We start from the raw sequence: 27,785 nt of genomic DNA, 5'->3' as shown, positions 1-27,785 counted from the left end.
GCCTCTGACCCTCTGGAGTTGGTATGTGATAAGCAGCCCTAGCAGTGCCATGTATTGGAAAAGCGAGCAGATGTTTGTGTGTAAACTAGAAGAAAAGGACGTGCCGGAGCTGGCAGTTCCTCCCGAGAAGGTGAGCGACCCGACGCCTGGCCAGACCAGCTGAATCGCAGTTTCCTGCGAGCTGTTTGCGCTCCTAAATGAGGTTCAGAAATTACCTGTAACGGCCTCATCTTCAAACCTGGCAGTTTTTTTTTTTTCTTACGTAGTAACGTTAGTCAGTAATCATTGCCTCCCCTCCCCACAAGCTCACTTAACCTGAGGCCATGGAGACCGTAATTTGGGAGACGAAGCCTCAAGCCTAAGGCGCTCTCGGGTACATGTGAGTCGTGCTTTTGTTGTGTTTGCAGTGGTGAAAGGGCGGTGGGGAGAGTGAGTCGGGAGGTCCAGGCGGCTGTGGGGTGGGAAGGAACAGAGGCGCGGCTTCCCGCTCCCAGCCGCCGGCGGATGCTTGCGGGCCCTAAGGAGCTCCACCGGCCGTAGGGCGGTCCGCGCTGCCGCGGCCCCACAGCGAAATAGAAGCAGACGTGGTTCCAGGAAGGCCTCTGGATCCTAGGGCGGGCTACGAAGGCCATTTTACTTTAAAAGACCGAAAGAAGCCAACCCCAGGGCTCTCGAGTCACACCATTCTTCGAGTAGATGGGGGGGAAACTGACAAACTCTCACCTCACTCTGGAGGCAGGAGCCGCGGCGTATCTCGCGTTTTAGGTTTGAAAATCATCTGCAGCCTGTTTGAGCGCCTCCGCCGGACCCGCACTGGGCACTGCTGACTTTGTCTTCGCGCCGACGCTGGCGGGGAACACTCGGCGAACTCGGGGCTCTTCTGCCTAAACTCTTTGTGTCTGCGGCGCTGGGTCCCGAGTAGGGAGCGCACCCGAGGGTCCCGGCGGAGAGCCCGAGGGACCGGGGGGCTCTGACAGTATCTCTTCTGGTGCTACCAGAGTGAGGGAAAGAGGGAGGCGAAGAGACAGAAATGCAGAAGTGTGGGCCGTTCGAGTTCTGGGACCCCCCCCCCGCCCCCCAAGCTAGAGTTTCCGTAAACGAAGGCAGAAAAAGACCAGAGCGGCTGCGTTTTCGTTTAAGAACAAAACTCCTACAAAGGCTTGGAAACACTTGAGTAATGCGCGTTGTTGCTTTAAAACATTTTGACCGAGGTTGGGTGAGTTTTTTTTTTTTAATGACACAAATTAAATTCAGCTGGATATTTTCCATTATTCGACCCGCTTTTTGCGCTAGCTAAAAATAATCCTTTAGTAGCTCAAATGTTGACTTACCGAGCAATAAGTGGCAATTTACACCTTAAAGAAACGAGTATAAATCACTCGCAGCTCTAATTGCTGTAAGTTTACGAAAGAGCTGCTGGCTCGGTTTAATCTGAAGCATTTTCATTCAAATTGTCATCGGAACAAACACCAGGCTTCTTAAATCCCGCTGTAATTAGCTTTCAAGTATCCTATTAAACCTCTTCACCTTTCGGGCTATCCAATTCAAAAAGCCCCATTTTAAAAATATATATGTGTCTTGCTCTTTTAATTGAGGCTATTAAAGAAATCAAGTTCCTACCCCCACCCCCTTCTCAAATCCTCTTTTCTTCTCTCCCACTTCACCCCACCCCCATGCACCCCCTTTAGCCGGGTGATCCCTGCTCCGCTGTGGTTGACGTCTAGAAAGAAACTGCTTTGTGCCGGGATGATTGTTATTAACTTGTTACCCCCGGCAGGGGGGCGGGGAACCGACGTGCTACGGTGAGCGCGGGGACCCGGAGCCCCGAGAGCGCGGCAGCGCGCCGGGCGAGCCCTTGGTGCTCCGGTGGCCGCCTAGTCGCGTGCTGAGGCTGCGCCGCCGCCGCCGCCCGCTGCCTGCAAGGGAGGCTGCGTCGGTGTCGGCTTGCCAGGCGCGCGCGGGCCCAGGCGCCCAGACGGCTGCACGTGCGGCCCGGAGCGCCGTGGGCCTTCATTAGTCCGCCCCGCGTGCGGAGAAGCTGAAGCTCTGGGCCGCACGTGCCGGCTCTGAACTTCTCGTCTCTGTTCCTCCCCACTTCCCCGCCCTCACCTCCTCAGTGCCAGGGGCTCATGTCGGAGGAGTGCGGGCGGACTGCAGCCCTGGCGGCCGGGAGGACTCGGAAAGGCGCCGGGGAAGAGGGACTGGTGAGTGGGTAGGGACCCGGGTGGCGGCGAGCCGGGCCGTGGGGAGGCAGCCCAAGGACGAAGGGCTGCTGTCCCCGCGCTCCTCCCCGGGCGCAGTTGGGCCCTCGGGGAGCGGGTGGAGAGGGGTTCTGGGGCGGGGGGAGAAGCTGAGCCAGTGTGGCGGGCTGCGCAGGGCCGCCAGGCGCCCCAGGTCCTTGAGGTCAGTCGTCTGCAGCCCCGGCGGGGGCGTGGTGGGAGCATGGACGCGGGGGGAGAGGGCGAGAAGCGGGACCTCAGAAACTAGGGGTGGTTTGGGGTAAGGGAGGAGAGGCTGTGAGGGAGCCCCCGTGGGTCTGTGGGATGGGGAGAGAAGGAGGGGTCTAGAACCGCCTGAGACCGCGCCTCGTGGCTTCCTGCAGGTGAGCCCCGAGGGAGTGGGGGACGAGGACTCGTGCTCCTCCTCGGCCCCACTGTCCCCGTCGTCCTCGCCCCGGTCCATGGCCTCGGGCTCCGTCTGCCCCCCTGGCAAGTGTGTGTGCAACAGCTGCGGCCTGGAGATCGTGGACAAGTACCTTCTCAAGGTAGGGCGGAGCCGCGAGGCCCAGGGGCAGCGGGGTTCCCCGAGAGCTCTGGGAGAAGAGAAAAGTTTACTTTCCCTCTCTTTTCCACTCAAGTTTTCGCTGGAGATTGTAGACTTTCTCAGCACTATGGCCCAGTCAGGGGCAACTCATGCGGTGGGAAAGAGTGGGAGAAGAAATCTTAGAATACCCGCTGTTGCAAAACTGCTTACGTGTGACCCATCCTGGTCTAGACGTGCCGATACCCTGGGTGGATGTGCTGGAGTTAGCCACCTACTTGTAGAGGAACAGAAGTGGGGAAATGCTTACCCATTCTGGAAACAGGGTCCTGCCCGATTATTTTTACTGAGCCTCGGGTTATGGTCCCTCCACCCCCAATAACACCCACACGTCTGCCTGCTTATGAGGACTCCAGGTCTGTATATGTTGATCGATTTCCCCTTTTCAGTGTCTCCTTTGGTGAGAACCACTGTCAAGTGCCTTAAAGGGTCTTTTCTGGATAGATATTTTAGTCTTATGTTTATTTACACTAACCTGAGGCTTTTCCAGAGTAAAAGTTCGTAGTAGCATTTAAATGAAAACCATTTTCAATATCTTCCTCCTCTCATTAAGGTTTAATACTTCAGGGCCACCGAATGATTTTTTTTTTGTTAATGTCATCTTCATTGCTTAGTGGAAAAAAATGGAAATTGATGTAAATTTATACAAAACAGAAAGAAAGAAAAATACTTGGGATGAAGTGCTTCAAGTGGTGGTTTGAGAGTTGACTGTCTTGATTTGTTTTACTTCTCTCAAGATACTGTGGGGGAGTTTTGGAGTACAAATTCTGGCAGGCTAGTTACCCATGTCATTGCATGAAGGATCATAGTCCCTTGTGTCTTAATTCTAATACCATGGAATTTCAACTTCAATAGCTTTTTAAAACCACTATTTAAAATAATGATCTCTCCTACACTGACTTAGTAGCAAACCAGTTCACTTTCTATTCTCCTCACCTCCCCCCACCCCAGTTTTTCAAAAGAATTCATTATGGAGAATATGAATTCAGAAAGCAAATTAGTGAGTTTCTTTAAATTTCTCCCTTAACATACAAAGCTGCTTCATCTGGGGAGTTGGAATGATACCCTGTAGATACAACCCAGATAAAGCACCAAAAGGAGTTTTGGTGAAAACGTTTAAAAAGTGACTAATTTACTTAATTGGTGGTTGATTCTTAAAGCTGGCTTTCTCTTTAAATCTGCATTCTTAAGATTCCCATTCCAGTGTTTCCACACCTGAGCCTTTTTGGATATTTAAAAACCATCTTTTGGATCAAACCTAGTTTCTTATTTTCAATGAGCCCTCTCAGTAATTAGCTTAATCTTTAAGAATGTTTCTTGATGGATCTATAATGGATCCACTACACAGCAGAAAGGATAAAGAAAAAAGTTATTATAAAGTGACTCAACATATCCTCTGGAATAGATAAAATCATTTTTAGTGTTCATCTTTTATATGTTAACATATGTTTATATGTTATATATGTGTATTGTATAAAATAATGTAAGTTATCTGAAGAGTCTTTTAAAGCTTTCCTTTGTAGTAGGACCAGAGTCCTCTCAATGAAGTCTTCTACATACAGTCTTAGTCCACCCCTTTTTGTACATATTAGTATATGTACAAGAAAACTAGCTGCTGCTTATTATATAGGAAACTAGTTCTAACAAAAGTTTGACACTTTATGATTAAAAACTGAGTTCTTAACTTTTTTGCCCCCATTTTGTGTGCTTATTCTTCCAGATAAGTTTGAATTCAATTTGAGTCACTGGTGAAAAAATAATTGTTAGACCTAATAGAATATTTGAGGGTATAACTTTAATATAGAAAAACACCATATTGTGAGGCAAGTTAAATGGAGTTAGAACAAAAAACATGAGAGGAGTTAGATGCATCTGTTGCCCCATCTAATACTTCAGTGTCCTGTCATTTGAGTGATTTTTTTTCTGACTTGGTCCTATATATGTATACATACAGAGATTGGATCAATGTAGCCATCAGGAAAGGTTTATAGTCGCCAGAATTTTCTCTGTTCACCTTACTTTCATCTCTGGAAAAGAAATGGAAGATGAAGGAGATTTTTTTTTTAAGTAAACTTTGAGGAAGGGTGGCAAACCAGGCGTTACATCTGGCTTTAGGGAACTAGAGAATGGCCATGACTCTTGCCCTGAAGCCTGCATCTAGCCTTGCTTAAAAAAAAAAAAAAAAAAGAGCCTGGATAACATCAAAATGCAGAAGGCCTTAAACAGTGGAATACTAAAGGAAACCTGTATTTCTACACTTTAACTTAATTGGGCCTGTTTGAGGAAAAAAATAGAAAGAAAATGCATCTCTAATTAATAGGACAGCATTCACCATTAATTTTTTTATTTCGATTTCCTCAGATTTTTTTCCCTATTGTTTCCTATTGCTATTTTCCCTGTTTTCTTGTATGGTGAGCATGTAGTTCTTTTATAGCAAGACCAAAACTTAAAATTTCACTAAAATGATACTCTCATTAGTGCTTTGGAAAGAGACACATAACTGTAATTAGAAGCCAGTAAAACTTTCTTCAGCTTCGAAGGACCCTTTATATTTCATATCACAGAAAAATATGTTGAACAGTAACGCTAATATGATAGAATCATTGGACAAGATAGTCTTTATTATGAAATAGTTTAGCAAAAGCTGTATTTCACAATTTCCCATTTTTCCAATTTCCTAATTCTTATATTAGGCATTAGATCCATTTGTAGAGTATAACTGGTGTTTTTGCATCATTGCCGTTGTTTTAAATGAAATTTAATTAAGCATAAGCCTAGTTCTTGTGTCCATTTAACAAGAGCAAAATTTAGGAGCCTGCATTACAGGCAAATTGAATTCAATACACATCTTCGTTTTTGAAGGCTAAAGATGTGCCGCTTATACTATGATAGCAACAGTTTAAGGTAAGGCTATTTATGATTTGTCCCCTGATTTGACAATGTTTCATGCTCCTATATAGAATATAAAGTGCTGTGATTTATTAAATTAAATCAAAGCATTTAATGTCTTACTTCCTGAAGTATAAATGGCAAATAGTTGGGTACCTTTTTAGAACTGCTTATAATAGATTTATTTTTTTCCTCTAGTAACCAAATCATTAAAGTAGGGTTACCAATGCTTTTTGTTTTGATTATTTAATGTTAGACGGGAGCCAGGGCTTTGGCCATTTCAACATTTAAATCTACCTTAGGAATTTCTGTTTTGTAAGTAAAATGAATTGCCTGGCTTCTTTACACGGGTAAGTATTTCTTACAAAGCTTCTTTTCCATTTTCTTTCTCACTTTAACTAAAAAGTAGATTGAGAAGGGATGTGGCTTGAATTCTTTAGCTACCATGTTTCACGGTGGGAAGAATTTGGTCAAGGAAAAAAATATAAAACCAGTATGTAGGACTTCAAAGTGGCCAAAATTTTCCCTGTGTTCATGTACGTTCGATAACAAAACAAAGCAAAAACAAACAAAAAAACCCTGAATAGACACTCAATTAAAAAAAAAACCTGAATTTTTCAAAAGTATATTTTAAAAATTAAACACAAAGTGTATAACATGCTGCTGTGATTTTCTGGTTGAGGTCTAAAAGAGGATATATCTAGATGCGTATTTGTGTAAATGACACCTCTTAGATAGAAACATTCAGAGCATGTGTTAAAATATTAAGAGGCCAGCTTTTAAAATTGCCTGATACAGAAAACCAATGAAGGATACTCTTAAGTGTGTGGTATTAGAATGGCTTTTCATCCTAACCCCTTCTTCTTCACAGGTGAATGACCTGTGCTGGCATGTTCGGTGTCTCTCCTGTAGTGTCTGCAGGACCTCCTTAGGAAGGCATACCAGCTGTTATATTAAAGACAAAGACATTTTCTGCAAACTTGATTATTTCAGGTACACCGAAACTTTTTTTTTTAGTAAGTAGATACTCCAAGAAGGTATTACACAAAGAGAATTTTGTAAATAGCCTTTCTTGTCCAGTTTTATTTACTGAAGCCCACTTTTTCTTATACAATGGATTTCAAAATGAGAATGCTTCATATTTTTGAGGTATAATTTGTATTAAAACAAATAAAATTAGCATGCTTATGTGTTTTAGGAACTCAGTATACAAAAATTAATTTTAAATAATTATTTCCACTTTGGCGAATGAAAGTTTTAGGTATTAAAAACAGGGAACTTCTTTGCTGTGCAGAGATATAAAGTATGAAATATAAGATGACTTATTATAACAAAGCCCTTTGTTCAGAGGGAGTAGCAAGACAAAAATGAAGTAATTATGGGGGAAAAACAATCAAGGTTTTGTTGTGCTTTTTCCAGTTTACTATAGAATGACCCCTCGTAATATACCTATAAAATGCCAGCAGTTTGGAAACTGATTAAACCATATTACTCAGAAGAAGTGACCATTCCAGTATCGGAAATACACCAAGTCTAATTACGTATTCTGCCTAAAAATCCTATTTCTTTTGTCCGTTCTTTGATCTTTGCTTTGTGAGACTGTATTTGCCTAGGATATTAAATGTAACATTTTCTCCACATGGTCTCTTTATAATAGTTTAAATGTAAAGTTTCTTCTAAGATAGCTCTCCACTAAGAATTAAATTCTATCTTGAAATTGAAATCATCCTTAAGCATGACTTTTGAAAATTATCACATTTTTTCCCATTTGCATTTCCAAACGAAGAAGAATGTTCATTGTGAAATTGGGAAGTTAATAGTACATACTGTAGTTTGTAATACTAATTATGTTATTTATACTCAATTTCAAAAACTGATTTAAGAGAGTTTAGTGATTGATTTGAATAAAATTGCTAGGTAATTTAAAGCACTTCATGAAATCCAGAGTCCTTTATTTTATAAAGTCATAGAATTTTATAATTACCCAAAACATATATTTCTCATTAGGTTTGCTCTCTGTTTCCTCAAAAATAGTAGCAGTTTGCCTCCTCTTTCACTTAAGATATGCTAATCTTAATTTTTTTTTTTTTTTGGTAATTTAAAGCCCCTTGAAATGTTTGGTTTCAGAGACTTATTGAAAGTCTAGTTCTTCAGGATTTTTTTTTATACTTCATATTTTATTATATTCTGAAATTTATTTTTATGATACAGTTTTTCAGATTAACTTAAAAACTGGCAATACCTCTATACTTATCTAGTTTAATGTGGATATGCCAGGTCATGACTGCAATTGTGGTAGGAGATATGACAGAGAGTGTCTGGTCACTAGGACTGAGAGAAAAAAGAAATCTTTACATCTGGCATTTTGTTAAGATTAACTTGCATTTAATGTCCAGATATGTGCCTAAAAGCTTTAGGTAATATTTCCCCTTCTCTTGTGGATGGTATTGCAACAGTTTGTTCACCAAAGGAAACATTTCTGAGTTTTCCTTCACTGAGGTTTCTGAGGTTTCCTCACACCAGAGTGAACAATTTCTGTTCTATTCATTCTTTGATAATATCAATTTAAAATGTTTTAACTTTAAAAAAATATTTAGAGCATTTTCTAATTATCTCAACTTGGTTTTAAGACGTCATTATTTATATCTTCAATGGTATGCTTTTGTATTTTTAGGTTTCAGTCTCGAGTGTGTGTGTGTGTGTGTGTGTGTGTGTGTGTGTGTTGAGTCTCTAGGTAATTTATAAATGCACTGATATTTGTTACAAGAAGGATACTGAAACTCCTATGTCATTTATTTTAAAAGAAAAAAAATCCTTTTCTCCTTTAGAGTAACAATGAGAAGGTTTTATTTTATAAACAGGTTTGAATTATGATCCCATCTCAAGTCTCGATTGTGTACCATATGACTTTTAAAAAATAATTGATTCCTGTTTCCTTTTCAAAAGATTTAAATACTTGGGTTAATCCAATGAGTAAATAATGTGTTAATTTAATCTTAGACTGATGAATATCTCACCAAGCATTAAAATCTTCACCTCCCACCCTTCTATTTATGTAGAAGGTATGGAACTCGCTGCTCTCGCTGTGGGAGGCACATCCATTCTACTGACTGGGTCCGGAGGGCCAAGGGGAATGTCTATCACTTGGCGTGCTTTGCCTGCTTTTCTTGCAAAAGGCAACTTTCCACAGGAGAGGAGTTTGCTTTGGTGGAAGAGAAAGTCCTCTGCAGAGTGCATTATGACTGCATGCTGGATAATTTAAAAAGAGAAGTGGAAAATGGTAAATATATACTTAAAATACTTTTGAATCTTTTGGGACAGTGAACACAGGGACAATAACGATTTTTCCTAAGGTCGTCTTAAAGCATTACTTTGTGCAGTGTAATTGTGGTGAAACTCATTAAGCCCTCTACTGTTAGTGATGGTCTCCATCTGTTTATTTACAAGAAAAGCCATGGCATATGTATTCGCCTGGTGCCATATTCTCAGGAAGCAGCCTTGAGTTTAGGGTTCTGTTTTGCTTTTGTAACCATTTGTTTCCTTGTATTTGCCTTTGTAAGGATGAGCCTTAGATGTGCACTTCCAAATTGGTACACTTTTGACTAAATATACAAGCCTACAGATGGAATATTGTTTCCACAGTATGTTTCTAGTATGTTCTAAAACTTAAGGGATTTGGCAAACTAGATGTATACAGTTTCATACCAAGCCAAGAGATGCAAGAAACCTATTATTGTATGATTGTTCATACAACAACCTATTATTGTATGAATGGTGTGTTTTTTAAATGCAGGTAATGGGATTAGTGTCGAAGGCGCCCTCCTCACAGAGCAAGATGTCAATCATCCAAAACCAGCAAAAAGAGCTCGAACAAGCTTTACAGCAGATCAGCTCCAGGTAGACATGACAATGAATTTATGAGTTTTTGAAGCCCTTCCCCACCTAAAAAAAAAAAAAAAAAAACCACCAAACCCAAACTAACAAAGCCAAACAAAAAATAATCTCTATGGTGTCTTAAAACATTTTTGTTTTCCAAAAGGTTAGCCTGTGCTTTTTGTGAAAACTAACTTGTTAGATGTATGAAAACATTGCCCTAAATATTGTTTATCAATATTTTGAGAGTCATGATGTGATATGAACTCGTCATTCAAGTTCGTCTCCCTGGGGTCTGTTAGCATTTACATCAAAGTGGAAACAAAATGTTGATCTGTTCTGACTTCCTGATAAAAATTACTTTAACCCAGGCATTTACATTACTACATGTAATTGTGCTAGAAGATAAAATATTTGGGGACTCTTAACAGAAAGAGACGCTCAGTGTGTAGGTCTGTGGGACACTAATGTGTTCATCTTTTTAACAAACCACATTGAGTCTTTTAATGGACAAGATTGTACATTTTCTGAGTAGGAAAGAATTGTAAACGCTTTACCATAAATAGGAGTCTACCGATTGACTCCAATCAAGTAGACCCTTCTTGTTTTTAAAGAGGGTAGAGGGAGTAATTCTATAATTTGATGCTAGAGGTTCATTATGTTCCCTGAAAAGGGAGGGATTATTTTCAACTTAGTTGCCCTTAATATAATTGTCATAAGTTCTGTTTATACAAATTGTCTTGAAAGGAATGAAATAATTACTCCTTGCTTTATATTTAAGTCTATGCATACAATGATTCTTTCTGGCATTTTTTTTCAGATAAAGAAATCACATTTTCTAAAAGATTAATGTGACTGAAATATTTGTTTTATGTTAAGGAGAGGTAACATCTGTAAAGCGCCTACCATGTATAGCTGGGTGCTTTACACATAGTATCCATCTTAGCTCAGACTTGTAAGGATATTTATACAATGTTAAGAAATGAAGGTAATATTTTGAAAACTCACTTATAGTATTCTAATACTTGGCAGTATTTAAGATGAATGCAGTAAAAGAGAGGATTTTTATTTTGAGAATGATTAAGAAAGAAGCCTTGATATGACACAAATATTCCAAGGGAACTTAATGGCATTGGAAGCAATCTAGCATTAAAATCTAGATCTATTCTAAAAAATTTCCAAAAGATTGTTTTTGATTTCTTAATTTAGGCATAGACTGCATGGTCAGTAAGTAGGAAATGAAAGATAAGGCAGTTGAAAGAGATATCTGTTTGAACCTTGCTTTTCTGGGTGCCTCATTTGGTTGTAATGAAGATCACGTAAAGCCCCAGGTTAGGAGATATGAATAGCTGTGGGAGATCTGGCAGCAAAATACCCAGTAGTTAAAAGGTGTCTGAGTTAAAATATAATCTCTAATATAAATATGTTCTGTTTATAAAGTGGGCAGTTTCCATGAAAGCCTGGCTGTAACTTTAATAATCATAAGGTTGATAGCTTTAGTTTGATATAAAAATTTATTAGTAAAAGGATACTGAAAATTTGAAACCACTTTAGGTAGATATACAATCTCATATAGGAAGATAGAGGCACTAATTAAATAGAAAGGGAATAATATTTGTGGAGGTCTTTGTATACCAAGTCTTATGCCAGACATTTTCTCTACATTATCTTCTTTTATCTCTTACAATTCCTTGATATAGGTAGCCTCATCCAAGAAGTGTAGGGACTCCCCCAGAGCAGACCACCAAGGGAATGGCAGAGAAGAGATTTGGACCCTGCTCCCCAAACCTCTGGTCTTTTCATTTTGCTTGGCCTCCCAGGAGACCATGAGTAGAACTGTGCCTTAACAAAGCTCCACTTAATGGCAGTGGCAGCTAAAACAAGAGTGAGATTCTGAATCTTGTAGATAGCCTTATAGTTTTAAATTACAAATGTGCATAAACTATTTAAGCCATGCATTATTATATGAAAATGTGACCTGAATCATGTTTTAAAAATTTATATCAGGATCATAGGTTTTTAAAAATGAAAGCAGAAGTTATATACTTTCAAAGCATGTTCTCATTTATTCAGTATTTATTAGCATCTATCTGTGCCAGGAATGGCTGAAACAAATGAGACACAATCCTTGTCCTCAAGTGTTCTTTGTAGCTTAGGAATCTAGGATAAGTTGAATCATTATACGTTGCCAGAACCTCTAATAAATCAGGCAGTGTACCTCATTGTCAAATTGTCCTACTTTTCAGACAGCTGAATATATTTAAGTAGTGCTTGAATTTAGCAAAACAATAAAATATAGGCGATCAGTAAGTCAAGACTATTCATAGACTACCTGGTTTGGACTTATACGACTTAAAATGAGAGGAACAAACAAATTTCCCAAATTCTTCTTTAGAAGCTTATGGGAAGAAAAAGTAGTTTGACTTTCAGAATAGAGTGCTATTTTGTGTTAGCAAAAATATTTCAAATATTGTCTCATTTGTATAAATTGTATTTTAAAAGTTCTGGCAATACTATGGTTTGCTTATTGTAATTGGAAGTATTTGCTCAATGATTATTAATGTTAAACATGCCAGGGTTAGCACCTACTTTAATCTGCTTTCAGATCAAGTTGGTCAGCTGCTACTATGCAGACTCCTCACATTTCTGGTAGACATTCTGGCCTTAAAATGATGTGTCTACAGAGGCTTGCTCCTTGACCATGTTAAAAGAGCTCAGAAAAGGAGTAGGGTGGGTTTTGGCATCATTAGTGACCAGAGAGTAATGAAACCAAGTTAAAATTAGAAGGGTTCTTTTGTGAGACTAAACACTGATGAACACATCTTACTTTTCCTTTAGCATATTCTAGCTTTAAACCATCAGTGTTGATTTAAGTTTTCCTTTATTCCTTAATGAGAAATTGCTTTAGTAAATGTAATTTACTTCCATTATTAAACTTGTGAATTTGAAATGCATTTGTGAAAAGCATGCTGTTTTTGTTTTATAAATTATCAATAATGGCCTTACAAACAAATCTTCAAATATCTGTTCAGCTTTTCTGCTTGAAAAATTAAAAAACAAAGACATAATTAATTTGTTCATTCTTTTTTCTCTTTGGGATGTTACATGCTCAACTACGTATAAACACAACTCTATTTGTACATAAAGATATTAAAGTTAACACTTTTGGAGTAGGAGAGGAAGAAAGAAGTGAGCTGGGCGAGATTATAAACTTTTAGGCTGATTCTGCCCATTTTTTTAAAGAAAAAATACATGTGCTGTTTACAGCGAGCGTGTGGACAAGTGTAGTTGGATAGGAAGCCGGGAATACCTTATTCTGGAAGAGTCACTATCAGCGAGAACTTAACTGAAAAAAATTATATAATTTGTAAACTTCATAAGGTTTCCTGGAACAACATCGGTCTTTTTCTCCACGCTATCTTCAGATTTTCCTCACAGTGTCGAGGTTCATTCCGTCACAAAGTCTTCACTGTGTGACAGGAAGGGGGATTAACTCCTGCGGATATGAAGAATAAGACAGTCCCTTTGCCCTCAAGAAACTTCACTATCTGCTATGGAGAGCTCGACTTGCTAACACATTAGTTAGCTACCCAGTGACAAGTGCAGTGGCAAAAGATAGTATTATATGAGGAGCATAGTGGAGAATGCAGTTAATATTGCCTCCTGGAAATGGTGTCGAGGTCAGCAGGACTTAAGGTCATTAGGTAGATTACCCCCATCACATGCCCACGGACATGCACAATCATGTTGGGTGCCAGACTCCCCTTTCTCATTCTTATAATACTTTCTTTATATTTTATAATACTTCCCTCTATTGACTTTTAAGTAATAAAATTCAAATATCCCACTTGATTTCCGTGATTTCCTTTTCTGAAAGAATCCAAAGCCCTTGGTGTGTGCTTTTATTCTGGTACTCCTCCCTCCCCCCACCCCAACTCCTCACCTCTCACTTTAGCTTGTATTGTTGCTAATTATTGGCATGCGTATATCTTCTCCTAGGAAGTTGAGACCAGAATCACTTGGGAGCTTTTCCATCTATAAATGTTTAGATCTCAGGAAATTCTTATTCAATGGGCTGATGGGTGTCTCTTTTTAAGATCCCAGATGTTCCTTTGCATAGAGCAAGTGCTCAAAACAATTAATGATGGAGTCATTACAATTAAGTGGAATCCATCTGTTGCACTGTCTACTTTTGCAGACTGATAAAAATTGTGGTAGGGGCCTTGAACCTGTTTTGCTCAGTAGAGGCTGAAGATTAAAAAAATATTTTTTTAAGTTTTCTAATGCTAGCAATTTTTAACAAAACGGAAAAAATAGTAAAGAGACTTATACTATTATGCATTTGTGGGTTGTCAGAATGGAAGAAAAGGTGAGCTTATTTTTAACAGCATAGTTGAGACAAGTTTTTATGTTGAAATAGATTTTTTTTAAGATTTCAACATAGCAACTTGTGCATAAATGTACACAATATGCATTCTTTTTTTATACATACTTCCCCATATTGATTTTCAAGTAATAAAATGCAAGTATCCCATTTTCTTGTGCATGTCTTATCTCTCCTGTCATCAAAATGCATAAGATTGAGCTTCTTATTTTTAGCTATTTACCACCTACACTTTTTTAAAAAACAGGTTATGCAAGCACAATTTGCTCAGGACAACAACCCAGATGCACAGACTCTCCAGAAACTGGCAGAAAGGACAGGCTTGAGCAGACGTGTGATACAGGTGATTATTTTAAAGGTTAATCAAGAGATGTTAAAAGTTCTAGGTCTTTTTTTTCCCCCCCTTTTGGTATCTGGTTTATTTCACTTAGCATAATGTTCATCCAGGTTGTAACATGTATCAGTACTTCGTTCCTTTTTATGGTTGGATAATATTCCAGTGTATATACCACATTTTATTTGTCCATGGACGAATATTTGGGTCATTTCCACTTTTTGGCTATTATGAATAATGCTGCTATACATATCAGCACACAAGTATCTGTTTGAACGCTTGCTTTCGGTTCCTTTAGATATATACCTAGGAATGGAATTGCTGGATCATATGGTAATTCTGGGTTTAGCTTTTTTTTTTAATAGATCTTTATTGGAGTATAATTACTTCACAATACTGTGTTAGTTTCTGTTGCACAACAAAGCGAATCAGCCATATGCATACACATGTCCCCATATCCCCTCCCTCTTGAGCCTCCCTCCCATCCTCCCTATCCCACCCGTCTAGGTCATCGCAAAGCACCAAGCCTATCTCCCTGTGCTATGCAGCAGCTTCCCACCAGCCAACTATTTTACATTCGATAGTGTATGTATGTCGATGCTACTCTCACTTCACCCCAGCTTCGCCCTGCCACCCCACGTCCTCAAGTCCATTCTCTATGTCTACATCTTTATTCCTGCCCTGCAACTAGGTTTATCAGTACCATTTTTTTTTTTAAGATTCCATATATGCGTGTTAGCATAATGAAACAACAGACAAAGGATTAATCTCCAAAGTATACAAACAGCTCATGGAGCTCAATATCAAAAAAAAAAACAATCCAGTTATTCTAGGTCTTTAAAAGTGTAAATTGTTGTGGGGGGGTTTGTTTTGTTTTTTGTTGTTGTCATTGTTTTGTCTTGTGAAGAAATATGAAAGCATTAGCTTGCCATTTTAGGTCTCTTCACACTCGAATCAATTTTTTTAAAACCTGATAATTAGCCTGCTTGGTCTAGGCTTCCATTTGTTGACCATTCATTCATTGCTCAGAGCAACCCTAAGGATCCTCAGGCTAAAAAGACAGCTGTGGTTCCAAGCTAGATCTGGTTTTGAGGCCAGAATTTTTTTCTACTTTTCTATTATTGTGTATGTGAGTGAGTGGGGGAGGGGTGGGCAAGAGGTGGGATATCTATGGCCTTTGTTAAAGATCCTGGTAGAGGGAGTGATGTAAACAAAACTAGGGAAGGATGAGTTAGAGCAAATCTGTTGACAGATAAGATTTATGTTTGCAGATTGTGGGGGGATGGAATTATTGGAGCTGAACTTGGAGAGGCTGTACATGTAGAGTTCTCTTCTGAGCAGGAAGAGATTTTACGTGATTTTAGGAAGAAAGGTCTGGTGACAGTATGTGGGAAGAATTAGAGTTGGGAGAGGCTGCATAGAAATTGACACATTAGGTGTGATGCCCAGCAAAATAGTAATTTTTTTGAAAAGAGATTTAACTGAGGTAGTGGCCTAGAATTCATCCGAAAACGTTTTATTGACTGAACACTGATGGCAGGTACTGGATGCTAGAGAGACAAGAAAAGGACTGTATACTGTAATGGGGACAAGAAAAGGACTGGATACTGTAATGGGGAAGCAGAGAGACATCAAAGATGACTCTTAAATTTGAAGTCAAAGTATCCATGGGAATGGTGCTATTGACAGAAATATTATAGGTGTTTTTAAAAACGGGTTTGGTAGTTGGGAGGGAGATGAATTCCCTTCTAGCTGTGATAATCAGATAACGATGGTAGCAGTTGAGCACATAAACAGGTATTTTAAGGATGAACAGGACTCAAACAGAGAGATCCAGTCCCATGAAATTGGGTAAGATCCTTTCAAAAGATATCACGGACAATAAAAAGGGAAGAACGGACTTTATGGAGAGAGCTGTTTGAATTGGGCCATTACAGTCAGAATCAAGGAATGAATCTGGTATAGAAGCATCTTGGAGGGCCAAGGAGTTAGGTGGGTTCAAGATGGAAGTGGTCAACTGTGTCAAGATTTTCTACTACCTTCAGATCAGGGAAGTGGAAAATAATTTTAAATAATATTTAAGGTTAAAAAAGGTGTAAAGAATTAATAATGCTAGTGACTGTAACTATCGAGATGAAGTTCAGTGGGGAGAAAAAGGTTAAGTCCAACACTGCACATATAATGTTTTACTTCTTAAATTGGGTGATTGGTAAGCAGGTATTTATTCTTTAGTTTATTAAGCCTGAAGTATTTCATAATTAAAAAATCATTTATACCAAGAAGTCAGTGGGAGAGACTTGATGATACTGTATCTTCTCCAAAGACCTAGATTCCCAGTGGATTTGGTTAGGTGCAGTGTAATGAGGCTCTCTGAAAAGGCAAGTCCCGTGACCTCAGTATTTTTCAAATGTCCAGGGTATTGTGTTTGTTTCAGAGTGCCAAATTTTAGAAAGGGACTAACAGGGAACCAATGTGAAAAGAGTGCCCCCTTTACAGGAAGGTTAAGGTCATGAAAGTCTAGAAATTATGTGCTGGTATTAACAGCAACAGGGATATTTATCTGGAAAAAAGATCCAGAGATGGTAAGGGAAGGAATATAAACAGTATAAACAGAATAGGTGTCTTTAAACGTATGTGAAAGGCTGTCCCACAGGCAGCGGGATTGGGTATCTGCAAGGGAATGTAGGAAAGAAACAGATTTCACTCACTATCAAGAATTTTCTCAGTATGTAAGTCTACAAAAATGGCATAGGCTAGCATCGAGGTAGTGAGTCCCTGTACCTGGAAGTGAAGCTTCCTTTGTTGAGGTAGTTCAAACTTAATGGTCTGAGGGGTCCTTGTAATCTAAGACTCTATACGTTCAATGACAGTGACTGCTGTAGCTAAGTCAGATTCATGATTATTATGTTTTAGATTATTTTGAAGTTGGAAGGAAAGGAAAACGGAGGGTTTTCTGAGAGCTTTTCTTATTATTTGAAGAAATAAGGACTGCAGACAGACATCTGTCATGTAATTTCCAGGTATTTAGGTCACCAGTATTATGAGCAAGTTAACTTCATTTCAAGCACTAGAACTTGGAGAATATGCTGTTGGATGGTGGCTTTTAATATGTGAGGATTGAATTTAAATATTTTTGATAAGATGGCAAAGGAAGGAGTACTAGCAATTCGAATATATAGTCCGTCACAGTATTTTTGAAGGATTAATTACAGTGATCTCAAATCGTAGTCATAACCTCTTCGCCTAGCCTACTTCCTAGCATTGGGCACACTTTAGAAAAGTTAAAGAAAAGAGACTTGATTACTAGGCCTTGATTCTGATATGCAAACTAGGCTACCCAAAGATTAGGTAGAAGTAATGTTCTTATACAGGGTGTAAGTACAGGTCTCACCTTTACTAGCTAAAGTCTGCATAGTGAGACATTATAACAGAGCAGATCGTCACTGAGCTGAAATCACAGAATAAAGATGGATGATTTTACTTTTCACACTCTGCATTCAGATACAATCACTGTTAACATACCCTTTCAGAGAGGTGAATTATGAATTGTGTATCTTACAGAAACATGATAAAACACTGCTATTTCTTCCAGTCAGTGTGCTCGAAGTTGGCTTTCCATATTAAGATCTACATCATTTTTATTGCTACACATATTGAGCATAGCACAATTTATTTAGTTTATTTCCAATTTTTTACTACCATAAAAATGCTGTAGTGAACAACATTGTGTGTATACCTTGCATGTTTGTTCGGTAGTGTCCGTAGGATAAATTTCTAAAAGTGGGATTGTTGAGTCAAAAGATAGAACATTTTTGGGCCTTTGACTGATAGTACAAAAATTGCCTTGCAGGAAGTTCATAACCAATTTATTCTACCAGGACCTATGTGTGAAATTTCCCTTTCCCCAACGCACGTAAATCCTAAAAACTGTCATTCTTTTACATCCTTTCCAATTTGGCAGTCAGAAAATGTCATTGTTTTCATGTATATTTCTTTTATTGTCAGTAAACCTTAACGTGTGCTTATTTTGAAAATAAAATTTGTATTTTTTAGTGCTCTTTTCTATTGGGTTATTTCTTTTCTCTTTATCGTACTGATGTTTATTGTTTATCATAGTTAAACTTTCATAGTTTATCAGTTTCCCTTTCACTTACTTTTTCCACATAGAAATTTTACATGGTTTTGTATTCAAATCTCTTAATATTTTTTTCTCATAGCTTTGGCTCCACCTAGAGAGTATATCAACATTGGCTTTTGTTTCCTTAAACATTTATGGTCGCAATTATTTACACCTAAACCCTAATTTATCTGGAATTGACTTTTGATAACATGTTGTAAAGTAGGGAGTTTTCTATTTCTTTTCTCCCAAACTATTAGCCAGCTCCCTCTAAATATTATGCCAATACTGATTTCCCAATAATTTAAAGTTCCATCTTTTTCATACATTAAATTCTCGTATTTGACTCTTTGGGTTTTCTGAGAGATTCATCTTATGCATTAGTCTTTTCTTTTGCAGAATGTCTACATGGCCTGCTTTCAGCTTATGTATTTTACAATTTAGAATTCAAATTTTTTAAAAGAGTATGTTGCTCATAAGAAATTTTAACCCTTGTTAGAGGTTTGAAAGCAGAAGAAGGAAATTTTAAGTCAGTGAGGAGAGTCAAAAGGACTGCATTTTATTCCTGAAGCTAGGTAGCCCTCATGTCAGAAGTTGTTTTCTGATGTCTGGAATCTTCAACTATATTTTGCTGTGCAAGTTACATGACACTTTGTGTTTTCAAACCTCTCTCTGCTTAATTACCTGTTGATCTTTCCAAGGAGCTATTTGAATTAGCATTAAGGTAGTCATTCTACTGTTTATGTCATGCTTTCTTCATCTTTATTTACAAAGTCTGAGATTTTTAAAAATAACTGAACAGTTTCCATCCAATATATAATTTATTGGAGACATAAGATACTTTGAAGAAACTCTGGGAATCATAGCACCATGTGTTTTAGGTTATATGTAGTCCTCTGGGGTGCTTGTCTTCCGGGCACTGTCAGGGGAAAAGGCAGGTGGCAGCAGTTCCTGCTTACAAATTGGAGAATGTGTGAGTGTGTCTTCTTGGCTGGGTGGGTGACAGCAGTGGCACCTGTTAAGGAGCCTCTGGAGGAACTGTGACTGAAGACTTTGGGTAAAGTCTCTGTATAGGTACCTAAGAGTCTAACTAACGCTCCAGAAGAAGGGGGAGAAGGCTGTGACTTCTCACTCCTTTTTCTTGATACATGCCTAAGCTTGTTCCTGAAATATACCTCAGGTGCTACCACTCAGCCACGTGCTCAGACGCCATTGTATTATTGGTTTCTGTTCCTTTGGTTTTAACCCCTTGAGTTTATACTTTGCAGACTTCTGTTTGTGAGTCCCAAGGACAAGGTGTGCCTTTTGATATCAGGGCAACTTTTTCACATAAATCTTTTTTGCAGCTTCCTTCTGTTCCACATTATTTAGCTCTGATTCCCTAGTGCCATCAAGTACCTACCTACCAGCCCTAGGTAGAGACTTATGCCCCTAGCCTTCTCCCCTGATCCCCAAACGTTCTTACCCTAATTTCCTTAATGTTTTTATCCCTCCACTTCTCTGTCTTCTTATGACAGAATTGTCCTGAGTGATAGCAAATAAATACTATAATATTTTAATAGAGAAACACTCTGTAGACAAGTTTTATCTAAGAGCAGGGAGTTCAAATGCATGTAGCTTAGATACTGGAAGCAATCTGGGCAGTCTAGCCTTACTTACCCTGACCTGCACATAAAACTCTGCTTACCCAGAATATGCTTCCTTTATTTCTGTGATAGAGTGGACAACAGGCTGGTTAGCTCTTTACATTCGGTGAACTGTTTCACCAGTGGATGTGTTTGTTATTTTATTCTGCTTAAATATCACTAGTTGTTTCTTATTATAAGCCTAACCTTAACCTGCTTCTTAGAGAATAGCCTATGTATTTACTAAGAGAAATTGAACTCAGCAGGTTACAGTGCGACTGGAATAACTGAGTCAAGAGGTTTGTAGAAAGCTTTAAGCTCTCAGTAGGGATTTTAGTCATTTGAAAAACGATTTAAAATAAGTCCAGCAGGTGTCTGAGAATACATTTAGTAGTGCATTTTTTAAAGTTTTCTGATGAAAGGACTTTTTCTGTTTTCCTTTTTGTCCTAAATGCCAGTAGTAAAACCAAGGAAACTTTTCTGGAATTTTGAATCCCTTAGCCCATTTTTATTTTGGAAGATGCTGGCTTAGTATAGAATCAGTTTTTAAGTAAATCAACAAATAATTATTATTTGGGCAAAGAAAATGACCATTGATAACTGTGCAAAATTGTTTCTCTTGTGTCCACAGAATTCTTTTTTAGAAAGCTTATTTAGATTTATGCTGCGCTTATATGGTAGAGTGAGGTTGCATTCCTTGGTAAACTGAACTGGTAATGTACTCAACTGATGATGTGACATAGCTACATTGCTTTTCTCCTCCCTCAGGTGTGGTTTCAGAACTGTAGAGCACGCCACAAGAAACACGTCAGTCCTAATCACTCCTCCTCTGCCCCAGTCACAGCGGTCCCGCCCTCCAGGCTGTCTCCACCCATGTTAGAAGAAATGGCTTATTCTGCCTATGTGCCCCAAGATGGGACAATGTTAACAGCGCTGCATAGTTACATGGATGGTAGGTATCCTAATATTTAACAGCTGCCTCCCAAGCAATCAACTTCTGGTACCTTCTAATAGTATATTATTGATATACTATTCACATTTTTAACTATTACCTCAGTAGGAGCTGAAAAATATTGTCGGGGGTGGGTGTAGTAGGGAGAACTACCCAACATTCTTATTTCGGTGACTGCCTTTTAAGGGACAAGTTTAACACTCACCTTACGGCTAAAATACAAATACTGATAATGACTCATAGTGCTTGATTTTAACTTAGGAAAAACATTCTCTTTGTTTTCTCCTGATAACTGTTTAAATAATTTATTTTCCTATGGTCAGAGAAAGTATTCACACTCAGATTTTTAGATTGGGGTTTACTGAGTTTTGTTAAAGAAACTTTTTTATTGAAGCAAAACATACATATAGAAAAGTGCACACATAAGTATTCAGCTTGATGAATTAATAAAATGAACATATCCATGTAAGTACTACCCAGATGAAGTAGTAAAACGCAGTTAGCACCCTGGAAGCCTCTCTTATGTCCCCTCCCAATCATTATCCTCTTCCTCCAAAGTAATATTGTGTTGACCTCTAAAATCATGTTCTAGTTTTGCCTGTTTTTGAGCTTTATATGAATCGAACCATGCAGAATGTATTCTTGTGTCTCACTTCCTTCAACTACAGTGTTTGTGAGATTCATCTGTATTGTTGCAAGAATCAGTGATTTGTTTGTTTTCATTGTTATACAGAATTCCACTGTAGGAATATACCACAATCCACTTTAGGGTTGATAGACATTTGCATTATTTCCAGTTGTGCATATGCTGCGATGGACCTTATTGTACATGCCTTTTGGTGCCTGTTAATTCACAGTTTGATTTGGTCTATACCTGGGAGTAGAACATAGGGTCCTGGCTACACATATGTTCAATTTTAGTTGATTCTGCCAAAAAGTTTCCAATAGTGGTTGAACCAGTTTACACTGAGACCAGCAGCACATGAGAGTTCAAGGTGCTTCACATCCTTGCTAACACTTGGTATAGTGTGACTTCTTAATTTAGCCAATTTAGTTGTGTAGTGTTATCTCATTATTTTCATTTGCTTTTCCCTCATCACTGATGAGACTGAGCATTTTTTCATTGGGCATTTGTATCTTCTTTTTGTGAAGAGCTTATTCATGTCTTTTGCTTGTTGGTCTGTTGGCTTGTCTGTTTTGTTTTTTCCTTGATTTGTTCTAGTTTTGGCTATATATTGAATATAAATAAGTTTTTTGATGATTGTATGTGTTGCAGATATCTCCTCTTCAGTGGTTTGCTTTTTCTCCTCTCTTAAGAGTATGTTTTATTGAGCACAAGTTCCTAATTTTAATGTAGTTCATTTCATCAGTTTTTTTCCTTCATGGGGAGTGCTTTTCTTGTGACCTGTTCAAGAAATTGTTCCTACTCAAAGATAATGAAGATATTTCTCCTATGTTATCTTCTAGAAATTTTGTTAAATTTGTTTTACCTTTGACATTTAGATTTACAGTCCATCTACAATTGAATTTTGTATGTGGTGTAAAATAAGGAGCAAAGTTTTTGTTATGCTAATGAAAGTGCCAATTTCTCAGCGGCTTTGCTGTGCCACACTTATCATAAATCAAGTGTCCATATAATTTATGTGTCAATTTCTGTACCCTCTGTTCTGTTTTATTGGTCTATTTATTTTTATATCAATACCTAATTGTTTAAATAATGCTAGGCCTATATTCTTGATATCCAGTAGTACAACCTTGTCCTACTTCGTTGTTCATTTGTATTGCCATAAATTTTTCCACCAAAAAAGAGAAAACAATTGAGATTTTGATATCTATTAGATCCATTTGTAGGAAACTGCTATCTTAATAATATTGTCTTCCATACCATGATCTTAGTCTGTCTTTCTATTTATTTAGGTCATCTTCAAATGCTCTCTTATATTCTAGAGTTTTCTGTTTAGTAATCTTGCACATGTTTTGTTAGATTTATTCGTAAGTTTTTGTTTTGATGCAGTTGTAAATGGTTTTTCCTCTGTATGTGGAAATCTAGGCTGGCAGCTGTTTCCTTTCAGCACTTTGGCAGTATGAATTATATTGTCTTCTTGCTTCCATTGTTTCTGTGGTTTAGAATATAGATAGTTAATTAACTTGATACCACTTATTGTTGAAGTCAGCTGTTGGTCTTACTCTTTCTCCTTTAAAAGTGAATCTCTTTTTTTCCCCAGCTTTTCTCTTTATGTTTGGTTTTCAGTTTTAGTATAGTGTGCCTAAATATGCTTCTTGAATAGGTAGTTTGATGTATTTCACTATGCAAAAGGATCAGATTTTGTCTCTTCAAGTATGGTTTCTACCCTTATTGAAAAAGTCCATATTTTCCAGCATTTTGACCGTCCATGTTCCAGTCTAGATATTCTTCTGACCTATCTTCCAGTTCACTAATTCTCTCTCTGTCTAGGCTGTAAAACTCATCCACTGAGTTCTTAATTTCAGTTATTGTGTTTTCAGTTTTTAGAATTTCCATTTCATTCTTTTATATAGTTTTCACTTCTGTGCCAGAATTATCTATTTTATCACTTTATTCCTTAACAAAATTGTTATATTAATTATAGTTACACTTAAGGACATATCTGACAACTCCAGTATTTTGTGGGTCTGTTCTATTGTTTTTTCCTCTTTGTTTTCATTCAAGTCATGTCTTATTTGCCTTGTTGTTTTTTTATTGCACTTCAGATGTTAGGTATGAAAACTATAAATAATTTGAGGCTCTGGTTAATATCTTCCACCAGAGAGGATTTAGTTTTGCCTTTGGCAGGCGGTTAGGTCAGAGGGAGATCAACTTAATCCAATCAGGCATCAGTCCTCACAAGGGCTGGTGTATTTTGGGGTCACTACTCCTTGGAACTAGCCTTTTGGGATCCCCCCAAAAGCTTACATTTTGTTTTGTTTTGTGTCTGTCTTTTTTTTTTTGAATTTTATTTTATTTATTTTTTTATACAGCAGGTTCTTATTAGTCATCCATTTTATACACATCAGTGTATACATATCAATCCCAATCTCCCAATTCATCACACCCCCACCCCCACCCCCTGCTGCTTTCCCCCGTTGGTGTCCATACGTTTGTTCTCTACATCTGTGTCTCAATTTCTGCCCTGCAAACCGGTCATCTGTACCGTTTTTCTAGGTTCCACATATATGTGTTAATATACAATATTTGTTTTTCTCTTTCTGACTTACTTCACTCTGTATGACAGTCTCTAGATCCATCCACGTCTCTACAAATGACCCAATTTCATTCCTTTTGACGGCTGAGTAGTATTCCATTGTATATATGTACCACATCTTTATCCATTTGTCTGTCGATGGGCATTTAGGTTGCTTCCATGACCTGGCTATTGTAAATAGTGCTGCAGTGAACATTGGGGTGCATGTGTCTTTTTGAATTATGGTTTTCTCTGGGTATATGCCCAGTAGTGGGATTGCTGGGCCATATGGTAATTCTTTTTTTAGTTTTTTAAGGAACTTCCATACTGTTCTCCATAGTGGCTGTGTCAATTTACATTCCCACCAACAGTGCAAGAGAGTTCCCTTTTCTCCATACCCTCTCCAGCACTTGTTGTTTGTTGATTTTCAGATGATGCCCATTCTATCTGGTGTGAGGTGATACCTCATTGTAGTTTTGATTTCCATTTCTCTAATAATTAGTGTTGTTGAGCAGCTTTTCATGTGCTTCTTGGCCATCTGTATGTCTTATTTGGAGAAATGTCTGTTTAGGTCTTCTGCCCATTTTTCCATTGGGCTGTTTGTTTTTTTAATATTGAGATGCATGAGCTCTTTATATATTTTGGAGATTAATCCTTTGTCCGTTGATTTGTTTGCAAATATTTTCTCCCATTCTGAGGGTTTTCTTTTCGTCTTGTTTATGGTTTCCTTTGCTGTGCAAAAGCTTTTAAGTTTCATTAGGTCCCATTTGTTTATTTTTGTTTTTATTCCCATTACTCCAGGAGGTGGATCAAAAAAGATCTTGCTGTGATTTATGTCAAAGCGTGCTCTTCCTATGTTTTCCTCTAAGGGTTTTATAGTGTCCGGTCTTACATTTAGGTCTCTAATCCATTTTGAGTTTATTTTTGCGTATGGTGTTAGGGAGTGTTCTAATTTCATTCTTTTACATGTAGCTGTCCAGTTTTCCCAGCACCACTTATTGAAGAGACTGTCTTTTCTCCATTGTATATCCAATTAGGCAGCAGTCCTCACAAGGACTGGTGTATTTCGGGGTCACTACTCCTTGGAACTAGCTTTTTGGGATCCCCAGAAAATCTTACATTTTGTTTTGTTTTGTGTCTGTCATTTTTAACGAGGGCTTCTCTTCAGTGGTCCCTGATCTTTCATATTTATTCCCCACCACCCAAAGTCTAACTCCTGAAAACTTTGCTAAATGTCTCAGCCTCTCACACTCCTTTTCTTTTAAAATTGTTACCAAACTTGTGGAGGAAATGTAGCCTCATTTTATTTCTCTCCTTCTCTGGGACTTGACTTTGCAAGTTCTCACTACCTGGGTATCTTTCAGATGTCTTCAAATAGATTTCTAAAAATTTTGTCCAGCTTTCTTAATTGCTCTTAGAGGGACATTTGGTTTGAAGCAACATAGTTCTTACTGAGAGTGGAAAGTTCATTTTAAGGTTTGATTAAAGAAAAAATCAGAGCCTGTACCATTGATGCATTTACCTACACTAGGATTAAAGTTGTGTGTGTTCACATGAATGACTATAGTGTTGCCCAAGTCAAATGTGTTTTGATGTATGTTTAGGGACGAGGCAGTTCAGCATTCATAAATGAGAATTTGGGGCAGGGGTCACCCTATAGAGGCACCTTCGTATGAAAGCTAGCAACGTCTATGCAGGCAAAGCTCACGTGTTTTTAGCTGCAGGGTAAAGTGCAGTGAATGGGGTATGGATGGAGGACAGTAAAGTGGCAAAAGCTTGTGACCCCAAGTAAAGATTTTGGGGTAAACCATTCCTGGATTCTCATTTAATACTATACTCACTGTGCTGAATAAGCTAATGCTCCTGCTGAGGTCAGTGGAATGAGTGTAGCTTGGTGCCCTCAGCTATAAAATCAGTAGTGAAAGAACATTGCCTTGGATTGTTTTTTGTTTGTTTTTTAAATCAGTTTTATTTACCCTACAAAACTGATCCACAAATTTCTTTCTATTTTGTAGCTCATTCACCAACAACCCTTGGACTCCAGCCCTTGTTACCCCATTCAATGACACAACTGCCAATAAGTCATACCTAATTCCTTTTTTCAGGGATAGAAATGATTAAGGATATAAACTTGTCATTTATTATGTATAAAATACCATTGAAAATATATTAATGTTAATTTTTTATTTAACATCCAAAGCATTTCCAACATCACTTTGCTGCCCAGGTATGTATCTCTAGTTGGCCTGCAAGACACTTTTATTGATTCTTCATTTTTTTGTAAAACTTATGTTTACAAGAAGAAAACAAATCAAAACTTTTTTTTGTATTGTATGGAAATAGTTCACTCGAGTGTGTATCTGTTAATTTATTTGTCATCAAAAGAGCACTTTGCCTAAAAGAAAGGACTGACAAGTGTGCAAAATGTTTACAATCCTTCGTGAAATTGTAGTGTATCATTAGTTTGTATCTGTAAGTTATTGTTATAAATATTACCTGTATTTTTTGTTATATACAGCTTTATACTTTGAAGCTTGTATCTGTGAATTTGCAACTGAAATTTATTTTGCCAATGTTTTCTGAATGAACTGAATAAAGCTTCTGTTGTAGCATGCCATGCAAACACATTATTGTGTTTGTGGTTGATGAACTATGGCTGTAAATAACACTATAGTTTAATAAGCCCATCATTCTAAGTTTATTAAACATTTTCCATTCTTGTGAAATTTTCAACCAATTAATCCTGTGTGTGTGTGTGTGTTTTCAGCAGTAAGTTTACGTTAGCCTCTTTCAAATATAACAATTCTTAATTTTAAAAAGTCATTTTGTTTTGAGCTGTGTTGTGAGTACATTTTAATAGAAAACTTATTTGTAGATGATTGCACTTACTCAACAAAAGAATACATGAAAATATCTAATTTGGCAGATTGTCCCTTTTGAACTATCTAATAAAATTAATATGAAAGAAAAGGCAGAGCACTTTTCAAAATGACCTTTTGGGGTGTCCCAAATCAGAAATGAAATGTGGGCCATAGGAATATTTTTCTTCAGGGTTGAAAAAGGAGGACTAGAAATATTTGGAGTTTGTGATCAATGCTTCTAGAGCAGAGACTCTTTACTTTTTCTTCCTAGTGAACCCTCTTTAGGGATTGTGATTCTGAGAGCTGAAATCTAAACCTCAGGACTTTATCCTATGTAGCAGTGGACACTTGTCTCGGAAATACAAAAGTAAGTAGTGCCACCCTCACTAATTTTTGGGTTTAAAGAATTTAATCAGTACTCACTTCTTGTCTTTTATATACCAATCAGGGGAAAAAAAAGGTAGTGAGAAAAAATTCTTAAGAATCTTAAGTTTGCATCTTTAACTTGGCGGATTCACATCTGGCTGAGGACTGGAAGTAATAGTGGAGTATTTGTAATTCTATTCTAGTAATCATAAAAGCAACCAGAAAGCAGTCACGTGGATGTCAGTAACTTACTATCTACCTCAAACCAGAAGCAACAATCCTAAGTTTCACTGTGGGAGAAAGGAGGAAATAAAGTGTTTTGTTTCTTTTTAAACTTTCTACTCCAGTTAGAATCCTTCTGGCC

General features: G+C 37.9%; 1 protein-coding gene across 1 annotated transcript; it reads left to right on the top strand.

Annotated features, from left to right (window-relative positions):
- The first annotated feature begins 49 nt into the window (after positions 1-49).
- Positions 50-26,286, top strand: LHX8 (LIM homeobox 8). Its single transcript, XM_030866175.2, has 9 exons — positions 50-130; positions 2,118-2,204; positions 2,603-2,764; positions 6,581-6,702; positions 8,769-8,989; positions 9,503-9,606; positions 14,214-14,309; positions 20,811-20,994; positions 26,210-26,286. Exons 1-9 carry the CDS (start codon positions 50-52, stop codon positions 26,284-26,286), a joined length of 1,134 nt encoding a protein of 377 aa, XP_030722035.1.
- The last annotated feature ends 1,499 nt before the right edge of the window (positions 26,287-27,785 follow it).

The sequence above is a fragment of the Globicephala melas genome, chromosome 1, assembly GCF_963455315.2.
Source record: "Globicephala melas chromosome 1, mGloMel1.2, whole genome shotgun sequence".
Taxonomy (NCBI): Eukaryota; Metazoa; Chordata; class Mammalia; order Artiodactyla; family Delphinidae; genus Globicephala; species Globicephala melas.
This window is presented reverse-complemented; position numbering and strand designations above follow the sequence as displayed.

Excerpts from the sequence above, each read along its gene's own strand:
- LHX8 (XM_030866175.2), top strand. The coding sequence starts at position 50 with ATGTATTGGAAAAGCGAGCAGATGTTTGTGTGTAAACTAGAAGAAAAG. Across the intron at positions 2,205-2,602 it reads GCGCCGGGGAAGAGGGACTG|GTGAGCCCCGAGGGAGTGGG; the intron begins GTGAGTGGGTAG and ends GGCTTCCTGCAG. Across the intron at positions 20,995-26,209 it reads GCTGCATAGTTACATGGATG|CTCATTCACCAACAACCCTT; the intron begins GTAGGTATCCTA and ends TCTATTTTGTAG.